This window comes from Podarcis muralis, chromosome 11 (assembly GCF_964188315.1).
Source record: "Podarcis muralis chromosome 11, rPodMur119.hap1.1, whole genome shotgun sequence".
NCBI lineage: Eukaryota > Metazoa > Chordata > Lepidosauria > Squamata > Lacertidae > Podarcis > Podarcis muralis.
The window spans coordinates 34953102-34966580 of NC_135665.1; the positions used below are offsets into that span (position 1 = coordinate 34953102).

At 41.5% G+C, this 13479-nt stretch overlaps 1 protein-coding gene across 7 annotated transcripts in view; it reads right to left on the minus strand.

Annotated features, from left to right (window-relative positions):
- VCAN (versican) overlaps positions 1-13479 on the minus strand; it is a 124803-nt gene that overhangs the window by 77994 nt on the left and 33330 nt on the right. For all 7 annotated transcript variants that reach the window (XM_077936238.1, XM_077936239.1, XM_077936237.1 and 4 more), the window contains 2 exons: positions 7093-7267; positions 6868-6995 (listed from right to left, as the gene is read on the minus strand). In XM_077936238.1, coding sequence (XP_077792364.1) covers positions 6868-6995; positions 7093-7267 — 303 coding nt within the window. The remainder of the gene's footprint in view (positions 1-6867; positions 6996-7092; positions 7268-13479) is intronic.

Below are 13479 nucleotides of genomic sequence, written 5' to 3' on the forward strand. Positions count from 1 at the left end.
CATGATAATAGGCATCTTACTAACAGGAGAGAATAACAAGTGCCAAAGATTACTATAGAGGCATAGAGTGCTGGCTCCATATTTATGCACATGAAGCCAGAGATCCTGGGCTTTTGTCCCAAGGCACCTGACTAATCAAGGAACGCAATGCCTCTGATAACAGGACACTCTTTACTCAAGAGGACCACATCACAGCTGAAAGTTAAAACAAAAAACATAAAAAGAAAACCAACGCCAAGAAAACCAACGCTATATTTGCATGGCCATTCCATCACGTATTTTGTACAGATTCATGCTAATATGAACAAATGTTTGATTAGGTTAATGTGTCCAGATGTTGGCATCCAAACCAAGCAATTACACAATAACGTCTCAAAACTTCTAGCTTAAAAAACAGCTACTAAGCCAATTCCAGTTAATGTGTTGCCACAAAGAGGCAGTAAGGTCTTCAAAATACGCCATCTACTTTGCAAGGAAACTACAAATCCATGTGTCAATATTAATCTAATCTGCATCTCAAGTGGTGTACACAGCCATTGCGACATGTTAACAAAATGAGCATTCAACAAGAACTAAACAATGGTTGTTTGAGGCTAAAAATGTTGAAACAACACTATTTAATTCTGCCAAACTGCAGTGGAATATATATGTTTTGTTCTGTTACTTTGGAGGATACATATGAATGTGCTTTCCAAGCCAATTTAACAGGTAATAAAAATGCTCTGGTCTCATTTCGGCTAGCAGTGGAATTGATGTCTGGTTTGGGAGATTCTTCATGTTTTATGAAATAATGATTTCACTACTGTTTCAGAGAGCATACTCCAAAGACTGTAAGGGAAGTCCAAAGTTGCAAACCTAAGTGCAATTATTTAGGGGGGTGGGGATCACTGAAATCAATTGCATCTTCTGAGAAAACATGTTTGGGGTCAGGGAGTGAGTCCTACTGAAATTGCTAGGATACATTTGAATACGGGCTTAGGTTAAAGTGCTGCTTGGGACAGGGTGGGGCTACGTTTCTTTCCTGACTTCCCAACACGGCACATTGCTGTTGGTTACCAAAAGACAATGGGAGAAGCAAGGCAGCAGGGAGCTCAGCATGGTGTGTTGGATCAGAAGCATCAGAAGTGTTGGATTGGTTTTCCACTGCCTTGCCTGTCCACCTATCAGCAACCAGCAGTGACATATGGCCAAGAGAGCCCCACCCACACTAGACCACCAGTTGCTTTAGGCTCAGCAGCTACATGCAGCTGCATGTCAATCCTTACAGTCACTTCACTGGACTATATTACCACTTCAGACAAGATGCCAGGATCACAGGGTTAAACTCCCTGCATATTTGATGTCTGATAGGCTAGGGCTTTTTTAATGAGCAGGTTGTTCTTTCATGTACTGACCATGTACCATATCATAACCTCCAATATGAAGCAGCCCCAAACCAGGATGCCATCTTCCGGCACTGAGGTCCCACATGAGTCAAGTGACCCACATGAGATCTCAGCTTCCCAAAAAGTGCTTTCTTCAGGCACAGCACCAGAAAAATACATGTTTTAGGGCACTGCGTAAGATAGCTGCCCCCTCCCCCCAAAGCACTTTTCCAGGGCAAGAGTGCGGCCTGAAATCACACGAGATCACAGAGGCCATTTTGGCCACTGTCCTCTTGTGAGAAAAACAGAATGTTCTGGGGGGTTTTAGGACAGCTTGATGGGTATGCTATATGAATGGAAATCTCTCCTTTACCATGGGAAATGGTGCAGTCCAGAAACAAGCTTGCAATCTCATACACTGTGTCTTATGATGACACACACACACACACCCCTGCAATCTTCAGTTGTATAACCCACAGAGATTATAAGATCTGTCTTGTTTCTATATGCTGCATCCCAGGCCACAAGTCTCAGAACGACTAAACTTTTAATCCTGACTTCCACAGGCGTAGCCAAGCTAGGGTGGTGTTTATCCACAGCTTCCCATTCCACAGCGTCAAGGGGAAAGATTATCTGGACCTTCTAAGCAACTTCCCTCAACAAGATTATGACTGTTAGTGAACTCAGTAAAAGTATTAAAAGTATAATCTCCAAAACCAGCTCTTATTCTCACCAGGGCAGTGTTGCAGTCAACTTTTAAGTGTGGGGATTAGTTCTATCATACACTTTGAGGTGCTGAATTATGTATCTGCCTGAGCCAAGGTTTCCCAAACAAAAACAGCTTAAATGTATCTCTCCCACATGTTCCAGAAATACACAGAGAAAATCCATCTGGCAGGCTTGAGAGTGACGTAGCTCCGAGCATTAGAGCAATGAAGAAATACTTAGAAAGAAGTGGTGGGAGGGAGAATCAAGAGTTAAAAGTGGTCTGTAATGTTTTGATAGCTGGAATCCACACTGAGAGTAACTCAGCAAAATGATCCAGGCAAACACCAGGGCCAGGAGCAAGAGAGCTAGCTGTGCCCTGCAATAACAGGGGTGACATGGAAACCATGACAATCTTTGGATTGCAGACAGCAATGTGATTTCTGTTAGTTTTGGCCCCCTGTTTTAGGCTGATTGCCTCTGCCCCAGAGTCAAAGCACTCTAAGAATCTCCAGATTTCCCCTGTTGTGTGTATTTGCATTGCTCAGTTTAAAAAGCACCTGACTAAGCTGCTTTTTATTGCTGTTAAATGCAGCAAGATAGACTTGGCAGCCAAGCTTTCTCTCTCTCTCTCTCTCTCTCTCTCTCTCTCACACACACACACACACACACACACAGAGATTCACCACAGCCTCATGCCAAAATGCTTGAACTCCAAAGAGTTACCCTCTAGAGTTACCCTCTAGTATTCTATCCTCTGAGACTCAGTTCATATGTTTTGTTGCACATGAAATTTAATCAGGAAAGAATATTGTTGCACACCTGCAATGGGGTTTTGCCATTGGTCAGTGGCAGTTTGAATTACATCCAACCAGGGTCATTGGTATGTAGACCATCTGTGAATTGGTTTAAGCATGAGATTACCGTATTTAGGATCCTTCAGATAGAGGATCACTCCCCTAGCTGTACCAGGCATTGTGCTTCAGTGCACCTAACACTGTTGTTGTTGTTGTTGTTGTTGTTGTTGTTGTTGTCGTTGTTGTTGTTCCCTCACAGGACTCAAGGCAGTTTACACATAAAATTGAGAACCGCTAAAAACATAGAAAATAGGGATGTGGGTGGCGCTCTGGTGTAAACCACTGAGCCTTGGGCTTGACGATCAGAAGGTTGATGGTTCGAATCCCCGTGATGGGGTGAGCTCCTGTTGCTCGGTCCTAGCTCCTGCCAACCTAGCAGTTCGAAAGCACGCCAGTGCGAGTAGATAAATAGGTACCGCTCTGGTGGGAAGGTAAACGGCATTTCCGTGCGCTGCTGTGGTTCACCAGAAGCGGCTTAGTCATGCTAGCCACATGACCTGGAAAAACTATCTGCGGACAAACATTGGCTCCCTCAGCCAGTAAAGCGAGATGAGCGCCGCAACCTCAGAGTCGTTCGCGACTAGACTTAACTGTCAGGAGTCCTTTACTTTTTTTAAAAACATAGAAAAGACTTATCCATATAGGGACTCTGTCAATCTCTCTGTTGATCACAAGCAAATCCAAATGACAGGCCAAATTGTTCAAATCTTTTCATTGTACCCTGCCTTTGGAATCTGACATGGTTGAAAATCAGCCTACAAATGACCTGAATTCATTTGCTTTGGGAATCAACAGGCATACACTGGTTGTTTTTAATTGTTGTTTGATTCCATAAAACTGTGTCAAATTCATTTTTGTTAGTTTGTAACAGTTACTTTTTTAACCCTTTTTTTCATCCTGTCTTTAATATGAATGGTTTCGTCATGACGCTGCGTGTCTGGCTGAGTAGTAATGGTGCAAAAGAAAAAATGCCCTTCTGCTGACTCCTGTGGGGCTCATCTGCATGCTTCTCTGCACACACATTGCACTCGGTGTCAACTTTGAATGGTTTCTTATATTCCTGAGTAGGCTCCCTGAAGCCAACTGAACAGCAACAATGCACACAGCTTATTTTGCCAGTTATGATCCTTGTCCTAGCTGTTTATTGGGAAGTAAAATCTCAGTGGGGCTTGCTTCCAGGTAAGTACAGTCAGCAGGGCTGCCAAACTCACATTCGCTTTACGGCCCTTGTTTTCTCCAAAACTGAGGTCTGCAATTATTGTTCTTACCAATAGACTATTTTGCAACTGCAGTCTGAAGTCAACGAGTTTCCCTTGCTGTGTGGCGGGTTGTGAATACTCACTAACGTACGTGTGTGTGTGTGTGTGTGTGTGTGTGTGTGAAAATCTGCAAGAAACATCTGGATTTATATTGCTTTTCTTGACTAAAAGGAATAAAGGTGGATCATGGGGAAATATATGTTAGATTTCCCTTTACACTTCCATAAAATAAGTTTCCTACCACTCCCTTGATTACTTATTATATGGGCATAGTTTAATAGGATTTGAGGCAGGAGATTTTGCATTCCATAGCTGAGTTTTGCATCGGCATCATCAGTGGGACATGGAAAATGGGCTTTTTTACAAGTCAGATTTTCCATTGGTTCCAGCCAGATATCAATACCATGTTTATCTAGGGGGTCAAACTAAATAAACATTCCTGAACTATTTGTTTACAAGTTGCCGAGAGTGGCTGGGGAAACTTAGTCAGATGGGTGGGGTGCAAATTAAAAATTATTGTTGTTATTATTATTATTATTCAAAAGCTCTACTTAGGCATTATTATGTCAATATGTTCTTTAAGCAGGCATATCAACAAAAACACCTCTGACAGACCACTCAAGTGCCCTTTCTGACCCCGTATTTGTTAATTAAGGAATTAATTAGTTTGCAATAATCACATTAAAGAGGAAACATGCAAACAGGGATCACTTGCACCCAGTTTCACAATTAGCTGCGCAGAATTCTGAATGTGAAAGTATTTCTCTTTCTAATCATGCAGCATTCAAAGCAAAACAATTTGCCTTTAAGTCAAATTACGAACAATTATATTTGTGCATTTGAATGATTTTTACACTGCCCCTTCAGCAAAACTATTCAGGGCATTGCAAAATAAATAAAAGGCCAGTATGAAATATGAAATCACATATAAATGACCGCCAGAGTAGAACAGTGTCGGGAAAATTCATGCAAATTGTATCTTTTCTTGAACAAAAACTCAGCTCCTACACCTATAAATGCGGAGGTGATTTTTGAAAGCCCAAAGTCACAACACCATGCACCTTTGCTTGGGAATAAACACTACTGAATTCACTAGAACTTAACTCCAAGTAAGCATGCATAGAAACAGGCTATAAAAGGAGATGCAAGGAGCTAAAATCACGTGTGCTTACATATATCTCACCCTGATGAATCTAATTAGTATGGTAAATTCACAACATATTTCCACATGCTCTCCACCCTGCTAATAATCCCATCTGGTGTAACACTTTGGCCCTGGCATTTCACTGTATAATAATATCCTTCCATCAGTTATTCTTCAGTTACCTGCATGTGCTCTCACTTAGTGATTAGTCCAACAATGACAATGAAATCGCTTATTGATTCGGATACTAGTAAACAATCGCGGTGACTCAGGTACGTGATGTTAAGAATCCAGTGGCATAATAACAAGTGCCAATGGCTTTCTTCACCAAGGTTTTCCCTACCTTGAAAAATCAGTCCAAAATTAAAATGCCTCCACCGTGAGGTTCCACAGGACACTATTTTTCCCTGAAGTTTTTTTAACACCTACATGTGAAGCTGTTAGGAGCAGTCATTAGTTTTGGGGCATGGTGTCATTGCTACATTGATAGACAAGCAGCTCTCTTTCTCCATAATATATGAATCTGGAGATACTGTGCAAGCCCTGGACTAGCCCATGAATGTACTTATGGAGTGAACAAGGACCAGTGAATGCATCTTGAATCCTGGCAAGAAGGAAGCTCTGTAAGTGCTTCCTGTGTCCAGAAAGCAGGTCGCTTGTCTGTTCTGGTTAAGGTTGCCCTCCCTCTGAAGAAACACCTTTTTCATAAGAGACCCAAATGACCTCTGTGACCAGCAGTGTCATTTGCCAGCTTCATCTGGTATGCCAGCTACAGCCATAATCAATCCATGAAATGGGAACCTTGAGATTGGATTACTGCAATATGCTCTATGTGGAGCTGGCCTTGGGCCTGGTTCAAAAGCTCCAGCTAGCACAGATTGCAGCGACGAAATTGCTGAGGGGGAACGGGGACAGATGGTCAATTCTTCTTAAACATCTGCACTGGCTGCCCACAGACTACTGGACCCGGTTCAAGGCACTGGAATCTTTTTCTTTTAGAGGATAAAATTAATACTGAGCTGCCATTGAAAGCTTAGGTCCATGTAAGGTTCACTACCATGATGTTTGGTTTCCGAAAAACCGCGTGTGCTTTAAATAAGCCCTCCCCATCCTGATTCCTCCAGATGCTCTGGGCTAAAGCTCCCAAAAGCTCCGACCATCGGCTATGCTGACCTGGGCTGATGTAAGTGAAATATACTCGGAATCGAGAGTGGATTTCATGCTCTTTATTCAGCTCATAGTGGTGAGGAGGAATGGAAGTTCCCCCAGAATGTCTGCTTTATATACATTATTTACACAATGGGCTCCACGTGATTGGCTAATTCTGGGATTCCCCTGTAGGCCAATCAGGTTGTGGATTCACTTCCACTTGGAGCTGGATTGGGTGGCTCCTGTGGACCAATCAGACTGCTGCATTTTGGATCCTATTCAACTCAGTACATAACACCAAGTTACAGTCCAAACCTTTTGGAGGGCATCAGGATGGGGAAGCCTGCTTTACAGTTTAGCCAGCATGCATAAAAAAAGATTCTGCTTACCATTTAAGGCTCCCACATAGCAATAGACATCATAGGTTTCATTAGGAAGACGATATCCATAGGTTCTGACTCCTTCCTTCCCCATCTTGTCTCCATAGCATCCAACTCTTGGTTGCCTGATGGGATACCTGCAACAGAGTAAGTAGAAGTTTGTGAAGGTCACGTTTCATTTGCCCCCGCAGATGTTTTAGGGTGTGCAGTCAAGAAGCAACTTGGTCCTCTCACCTAACGGTCTGATCGGACAACCAGCCCGCATCACACTGCTCAAAGCCATCTTCATAGGCTGCTTTCAGCTGATCAGGGCTTGCTATAACAGCACCATTCTCCACACAGGCCTCCTGAGCCTGCTTGAAATTCAAGGTGTACCTACTAGTAGCTGCTCGGTAGTGAAACACAACACCTGCAAAGAAAGAAAAACCATGTTGGTCACTTGCGTGTCATCAACATCTATTATTATTAATAATATTAATATTATCATCATATTGCTGATGAAATTATACTAGCCTCATTAAGCAGTAAGCTTAGAAATAACATGGAGGAAGGATTTTAAAACTTCAGATTTTATTCTACATCACCAGGAATGTGGAACTGAAAACTAAATTTGGTTGACCTATCTTTTGCTCACTGTACTAATCTGTAAGATATGGGTTCCATTAAGTACTATAGTTAAGTACTGTATTTCTGCATTTCGGTTATGGCCTACAGCCAATGTGGAAATAAAACTGAATTGGAATTTCACCCTACTGAAATTTCTTGTAATAAAATAGACTGTCAATTTTCTATCCTCCACTCTGCAGCCCAAAAGGAATAGACAATAGGGCTGAATATATTCTCTCAGTGCTTGGGTTCAAAGCTTTCAGGCTCTTCTTAGATTATGTATGGGACTTCTTAGATTGTGTATGGGACTTTAGAGGTGTAGGAGTCTCATAGCCACCCCTGGAGTCCCCATCAAGCTGAGATTCAGTGAAGACAAGTCTCAGCTAGAGGACATATTCTTCTCCCAGTTGAAAGATGGGCATATGTTTGAATCTGAAATGAATAAAGATACTTGCATTTGTAGACAGTGCTGTGCTTTATATGGCTGTGCAACAGCTATCTCAACATTTTCCGTAATGAATAATTCCATACAAATGAGAAAACTTGTCAGACAACAGAAGTTAGAAACAAGGGTTTCTTTAAAGAGAAATAATGTATCTTCTACGATAGGCTATGTCACTAAACGTACATTGTAATTTTCAGAGACACTCTTAATTGCCTCTAACTGAAGGCTGTTTGGACAGTTTGCGGAATTTATTTTAATTTTTATTATGACCAACACAAGAATAATGCACAAAACATTAATGCACTAGTGTAACTTTTGAAAGAGTGCATAAAATTCAAGCCCACTTTGATCTGTAGGAGGTAGGAGTCATGCCAGTTCAGCAACTTAACCGGCTACACAAAAAGCAAAACTGGGGGAAATGGTCTTATATTCATAGAATCATAAAGCTGTAGAGTTGGCAGGGACCCCAAGAGGGTGGCATGTAAATATTTCTATAAATAAATAAAAACCATTATCTCACACCTTCCAGTGCATTTTCCTATCACCTTCTTTACTGCAAAAAGTCCAGTGTTGGGGAGGTCTGCTGCATCAGACGGCTAAATCTACTCTAACTGTGCAACCTGCATTTCATAGTATGTGACCAAAGCCCACTCTAAAATACCACAGCCTGAAGCAGCCTCAGAATGTGGCAAAATGTCCTTTCTTCTGTTATGTGTATGTCTTCTCAATAACCTTGTGGCCCCTCCACTGTATGCATTACCTAAAGTGTTCTAACTCAAATAAACATTTCAACATGATTAACTAGGTGCAAGATTGCAACCCAAATCTTCCTGAAATTAGCAGGAATTAGGTGTGCTTAATGGGGATACAGCATTTTGCTGTAAAACACCCCTTACTGTTTCCATGAATTTTTATGATAGCCTCTCTCCGTCGCTGAAAATGTGGAATGATTCCATAGAACACAAAGAGTTATTCCAAATGTATAATTCATCAGAATACCGTTGGGTTGCTAACATTTGGCCAAACAGTACTTGGAAGAGGCTTATGGCTTGGCATGGTCTTAATGTTATGAGAAGATGGCATAGAGCCAGTTACATTAGGTGTTTACCACCCTGGAATTTCCCACATGCCATTTAAACAAATTTACAATCCCTTTCTCCACCCCACCCCACCCCCCCACAACACAACTATCTAAGTAACAGCAATAACAATGATAATATTACTATGAATAACATTCTGCTATTATTTGATATTGAAACGTTCATAACAACGCTAATTGACAGAACTGCCATGCAGTGAAAAACCTTGACTCTGTTCCTGAAGGTTAAAGGTTCAAGACTCAGTGGGTTCCATAACAGATGCCACCCCAGTCTAGACAGCTGTAAAAGAAGAAATTGATCCATCGCTTCACGTTAAGAAGTGACAATCAGGCATGCTATTGCTTATTTCTCTTCCCTTGTGAACAACAGACCACAGCAACTGGTGTCCAGGTTAATGAACTGGAAAATGGCTCCAGATAGACTTTGGCCACAAATAGGTGAAGCTATTGATCTGGTCAGCTTGCATCTTGATCTTCATTAAAATGTAATTTGCCAGCTAATTTGGATTTGTGATGTGGCACATTCCCAACTTGATGCAACCCAATTTCAGTCTGTTATGCTCCACTGCTGCAGAGATACAAATGAGACAAATGAAGCAATGTTTTCCCAGCTTCTTTCTGCCAGTGATTATTACCCAAGGGCAGGTATGCTTCCAAGGGGCTGAGATAGCGTCTTTTAAAATCTAAACAGAAAGACAGCTTAAATCTTTCTGATATCTGAGCAAGATGGAATTAAAAATTGGGAGCATTCTGTTGGAACAGCCTAAGCATGTTCTCTAGATGATTACAGGAACTTGCAGAACATATGTCCAAATAAGGATCAAGCTTACATGTGAGGTGAAACATCCATGATGGAAACTCAAGAAATATTTTTAGTTTACCAAAAGCAGCAGCAGCAGGACCCTAATTTGGAACAAGGGTATTGCTGCGGGGGCAGGATACAAAGAGTCTTTTATGCCAAGTTTCATATCTACTACCACTTCCTTCCTTTTATTTTATTAGTTTTTATTTCACTTATGTTGCAGGTGAACATGCTGCAGAGTGCAGTGTTGGGCTGGGCGATATCTGGTTTTCCACATTGTGATATATCACCAGCTAAACATCGCAATATACTGATATATTATGATGTCTGAAATAAGGATGGAGCTATGTAGAGGCACTGACTGGCTTCACGGTTTTTCCCGCATCATAATTTTTGCAGTGTACGCACTCACACTCACAAAAATTATGAAACCAATATCACAATATGGACTTCAAGATGGTTTTGCACGATATATCGATATATCACCTGGCCCTAGTGAAGTGCCAGTGCAATTCTATTCACCTCCCATCTTAATTTGCCCAAATCTACTCTATACATTTATGTAAATTTGCATCATGGACCTTTACCACAAGTCCTGTTTATTGCTTTGCAATGTCTCTGATAAGCCCATGCCCCATGATGATTCCCTTGACTTACATCAACCCCTGAGGCTGCCCTTACCTACAGAGGGGGGACAATGTGAGCTTAGAGTGCCATCCTAGACTAAGGTTACCGGATTTTTTTCAATGAATTTGAAAAATTCACTTTTCAAATTCAATGGATTTTGTATGGGGACTGATTTGTAAATCTGGGGACTGTCCCGGGGAAACGGGGACGTCTGGTAACCTAATCCTAGACATATCTGCTCAGAAGTGGGAGTTTTAATCCAGCAACATCTGGAGGGTCTCAGGTTCTTGCCCTGTCCCAAAGTTTTCCCTTCCATGGCTGAGGCTCCACACCACCAATTTAAATACACCCAAAATAAACTGTGATGAGCAATACAGTGGTACCTCTGGTTACAAACTTAATTCATTCCACAGGTTCATTCTTAACCTGAAACTGTTCTTAATTAGAGGCGTGCTTTTGTTAATGGGGCCTCTTGCTGCCACTGTGCTGCCGGCACACGATTTCCATTCTCATCCTGCGGCAAAGTTCTCAACTCGAGGTAACTCTTCCAGGTTAGCAGAGTTTATAACCTGAAGCGTTTGTAACCTGATGCATTTGTAACTTGAGGTACCACTGTACTCACAAAGCTGATAATGCCTTGAAGCAGAGAGGCAGTGGCAAACAGGGCTGCTCTGTGACTAGATAAAAACATTGGCTTGACCTGCCCCTGTGCCTGATCAACAGAAATCAGCACTGACGGCACTGATGCAGTTAAAGTGACAGGGACTGACAAACCACTCAAGTGGCAAATTATGTCCTATAACAGTAAGGAAAGTCAATACTGAATGGTCCAAAAATATGAAAACACACAAAGCATTGTCTTGGCTATTCATGGGTGCTATTGCTTTCCATTGATATTCTCAAGGCCCTCACCCAAAGTTGGAGACTCTCAGACTGGAATGTCATGAAGTGCAAAGGGTCTGCTGCTGTAGCATCATGCTGGTGGTCCATTCATAATAGAGCAAGGATTTTGTTGTAGTTCTTTGTTAATTGTAAACTTGGTTTCCCCCCACTATGTAACATCTAGAGGTGGGAAACTGAACACCTTGTGTACTGTTCTCCCACTTTTTTTCACACAGCTCTCCCAAAGGGGAATGAAAGGCATTCCTTGTGAGTTTTGTCCGAAAAATCCTGTAGCAAAAAAGTGAGTCAGAATCCCCCAGGGAGTTCTCTCATGCATGCCTCACTGATATAAATGGGAAATGAGATTACCCTTCCTCATCCCCAAGACAGACAGAAAGACACACACACACACACACAGAGAGAGAGAGAGAGAGAGAGAGAGAGAGAGAGAGAGAGAGAGAGAGAATTTTCTGTTTAACGTTAATTATTCCAACTTGCTACCGGATCAAATTCAAATGAACAGGCTAATATCCATGAAAACAGCCCTTCCCCTATATTAGTCAGAGAGACACAAAGAAGGCTGATCTATTACTGACACGTTGAGTTAATGAGGTTTTAAAAGAGAAAATAAAAGCTATATATAAAAATAAAAGCTATATATAAAAATGTCATCTGCCACTGCCATCTCCTGGGAGTCTAGACCTAGAAAAATCTTTTGAAGTTGTTCTGAAATTCTTGAGTTTTCCAAGGGATGTTTCTTTTGATTATGTGTTCTGCTTGACATGAGTGATATATTGAGCACTGCAACTTGTGCCTGGGTAATGCTGGTTTACAAAGACAGCTGGAAACAAAATGGAACAGTCAGCCAAGCTGTCCTTTAAACTGATGACAGGGAAGAAAGACACAGTTTGATCCTCAATATATCTAAAGGGTAACAAGGAACCGAGGCAGTATTTGCTTTATTGTTGTATACTCCCTGGTGGAACTCCTAGAACAAAAGCAGCGGGGTCTGTTTAGGCATAATGGTTTCTGTCCAATAAACTATGGCTGTACACTTTCCCTTTAGTATCTCCCCAATCACTTTGCTCGTGCATCAGACTTAAAAGACTCCCGGTGCTTGTTAAACCACGGTTTCCTATTATAATCAAATCAGGAAACAGTGGTTTAATCTCTACTTACTAACTGCAATGAACCCAGAATCAGCTATCCTTAGTCCTAACAAGCAATTGAAGGGAGAGAGAGAGGGGTGATGGGGGAAGATGACATGTGGATACAATGCTCAATCTTGGACAGCAGTTGTTATGTCTGACACAATATACAGTTAATTTATGGAATTCACTGCCACAAGATATGGTGATAACTAGTATCTCAGGTGGTTTTAGTAGGGGATTAGACAAATCCATGGAGGATGGGCCTACAAATGGCTATATGCAATGATAACTATACGGAGCCTCTAGGTTCAGTATGCTGCTAAATAACATAGAATCATAGAACTGCAGAGTTGAAGGGACCCCGGTGGTCATCTAGTCCAACCCCCCGCAATATGGAATTTTCTTTATGAATGCTAACTAAGTTAAAGCTATGTAGGCTCAGGGTGGCTTCTTACTTTTAGCAAGCTCCTTTCTGTGGAAAGACAGCATACATATAAAAGTATGATATATCATTAAACCTGACTGATTTGAGGCAGTGGTTATCAATTTTTATTTTGTGGATATTATAGGACTCTAGTCCACAGCACTGATGCGCTTTTCAATTACAGTGCTCACCCCTGAGACCATGCCATCTGTCACTGAGCTAAATACATCTCCCCATTAAATACTGCCATCATGGCTTTCCATAAATGCCATCTATTCAATTTTATTTTCACCCCAGTAACCTTGATTAATTCTGGTTAACTCCAATCGCTCTGTTGCGGGTAGACTATATGCTTCTAGCTCTCCAGGCAAATTATAAAGATTAGAAATATGATGATATGCTGTGTAGCCTTGGAATGCAAAGGAAACAGACAAGCATATTTTGTTGCATATAAAAAGTCCCATCACTTATCAACCAGTCTGATGAAACGAGGGAGCTTAGTTGGTCATTTGTGGTAAGTAATGCTTCCCATATTATTATTATCATGAGGAAGACATATTATCTCATTTCTGCACGCAAACACCA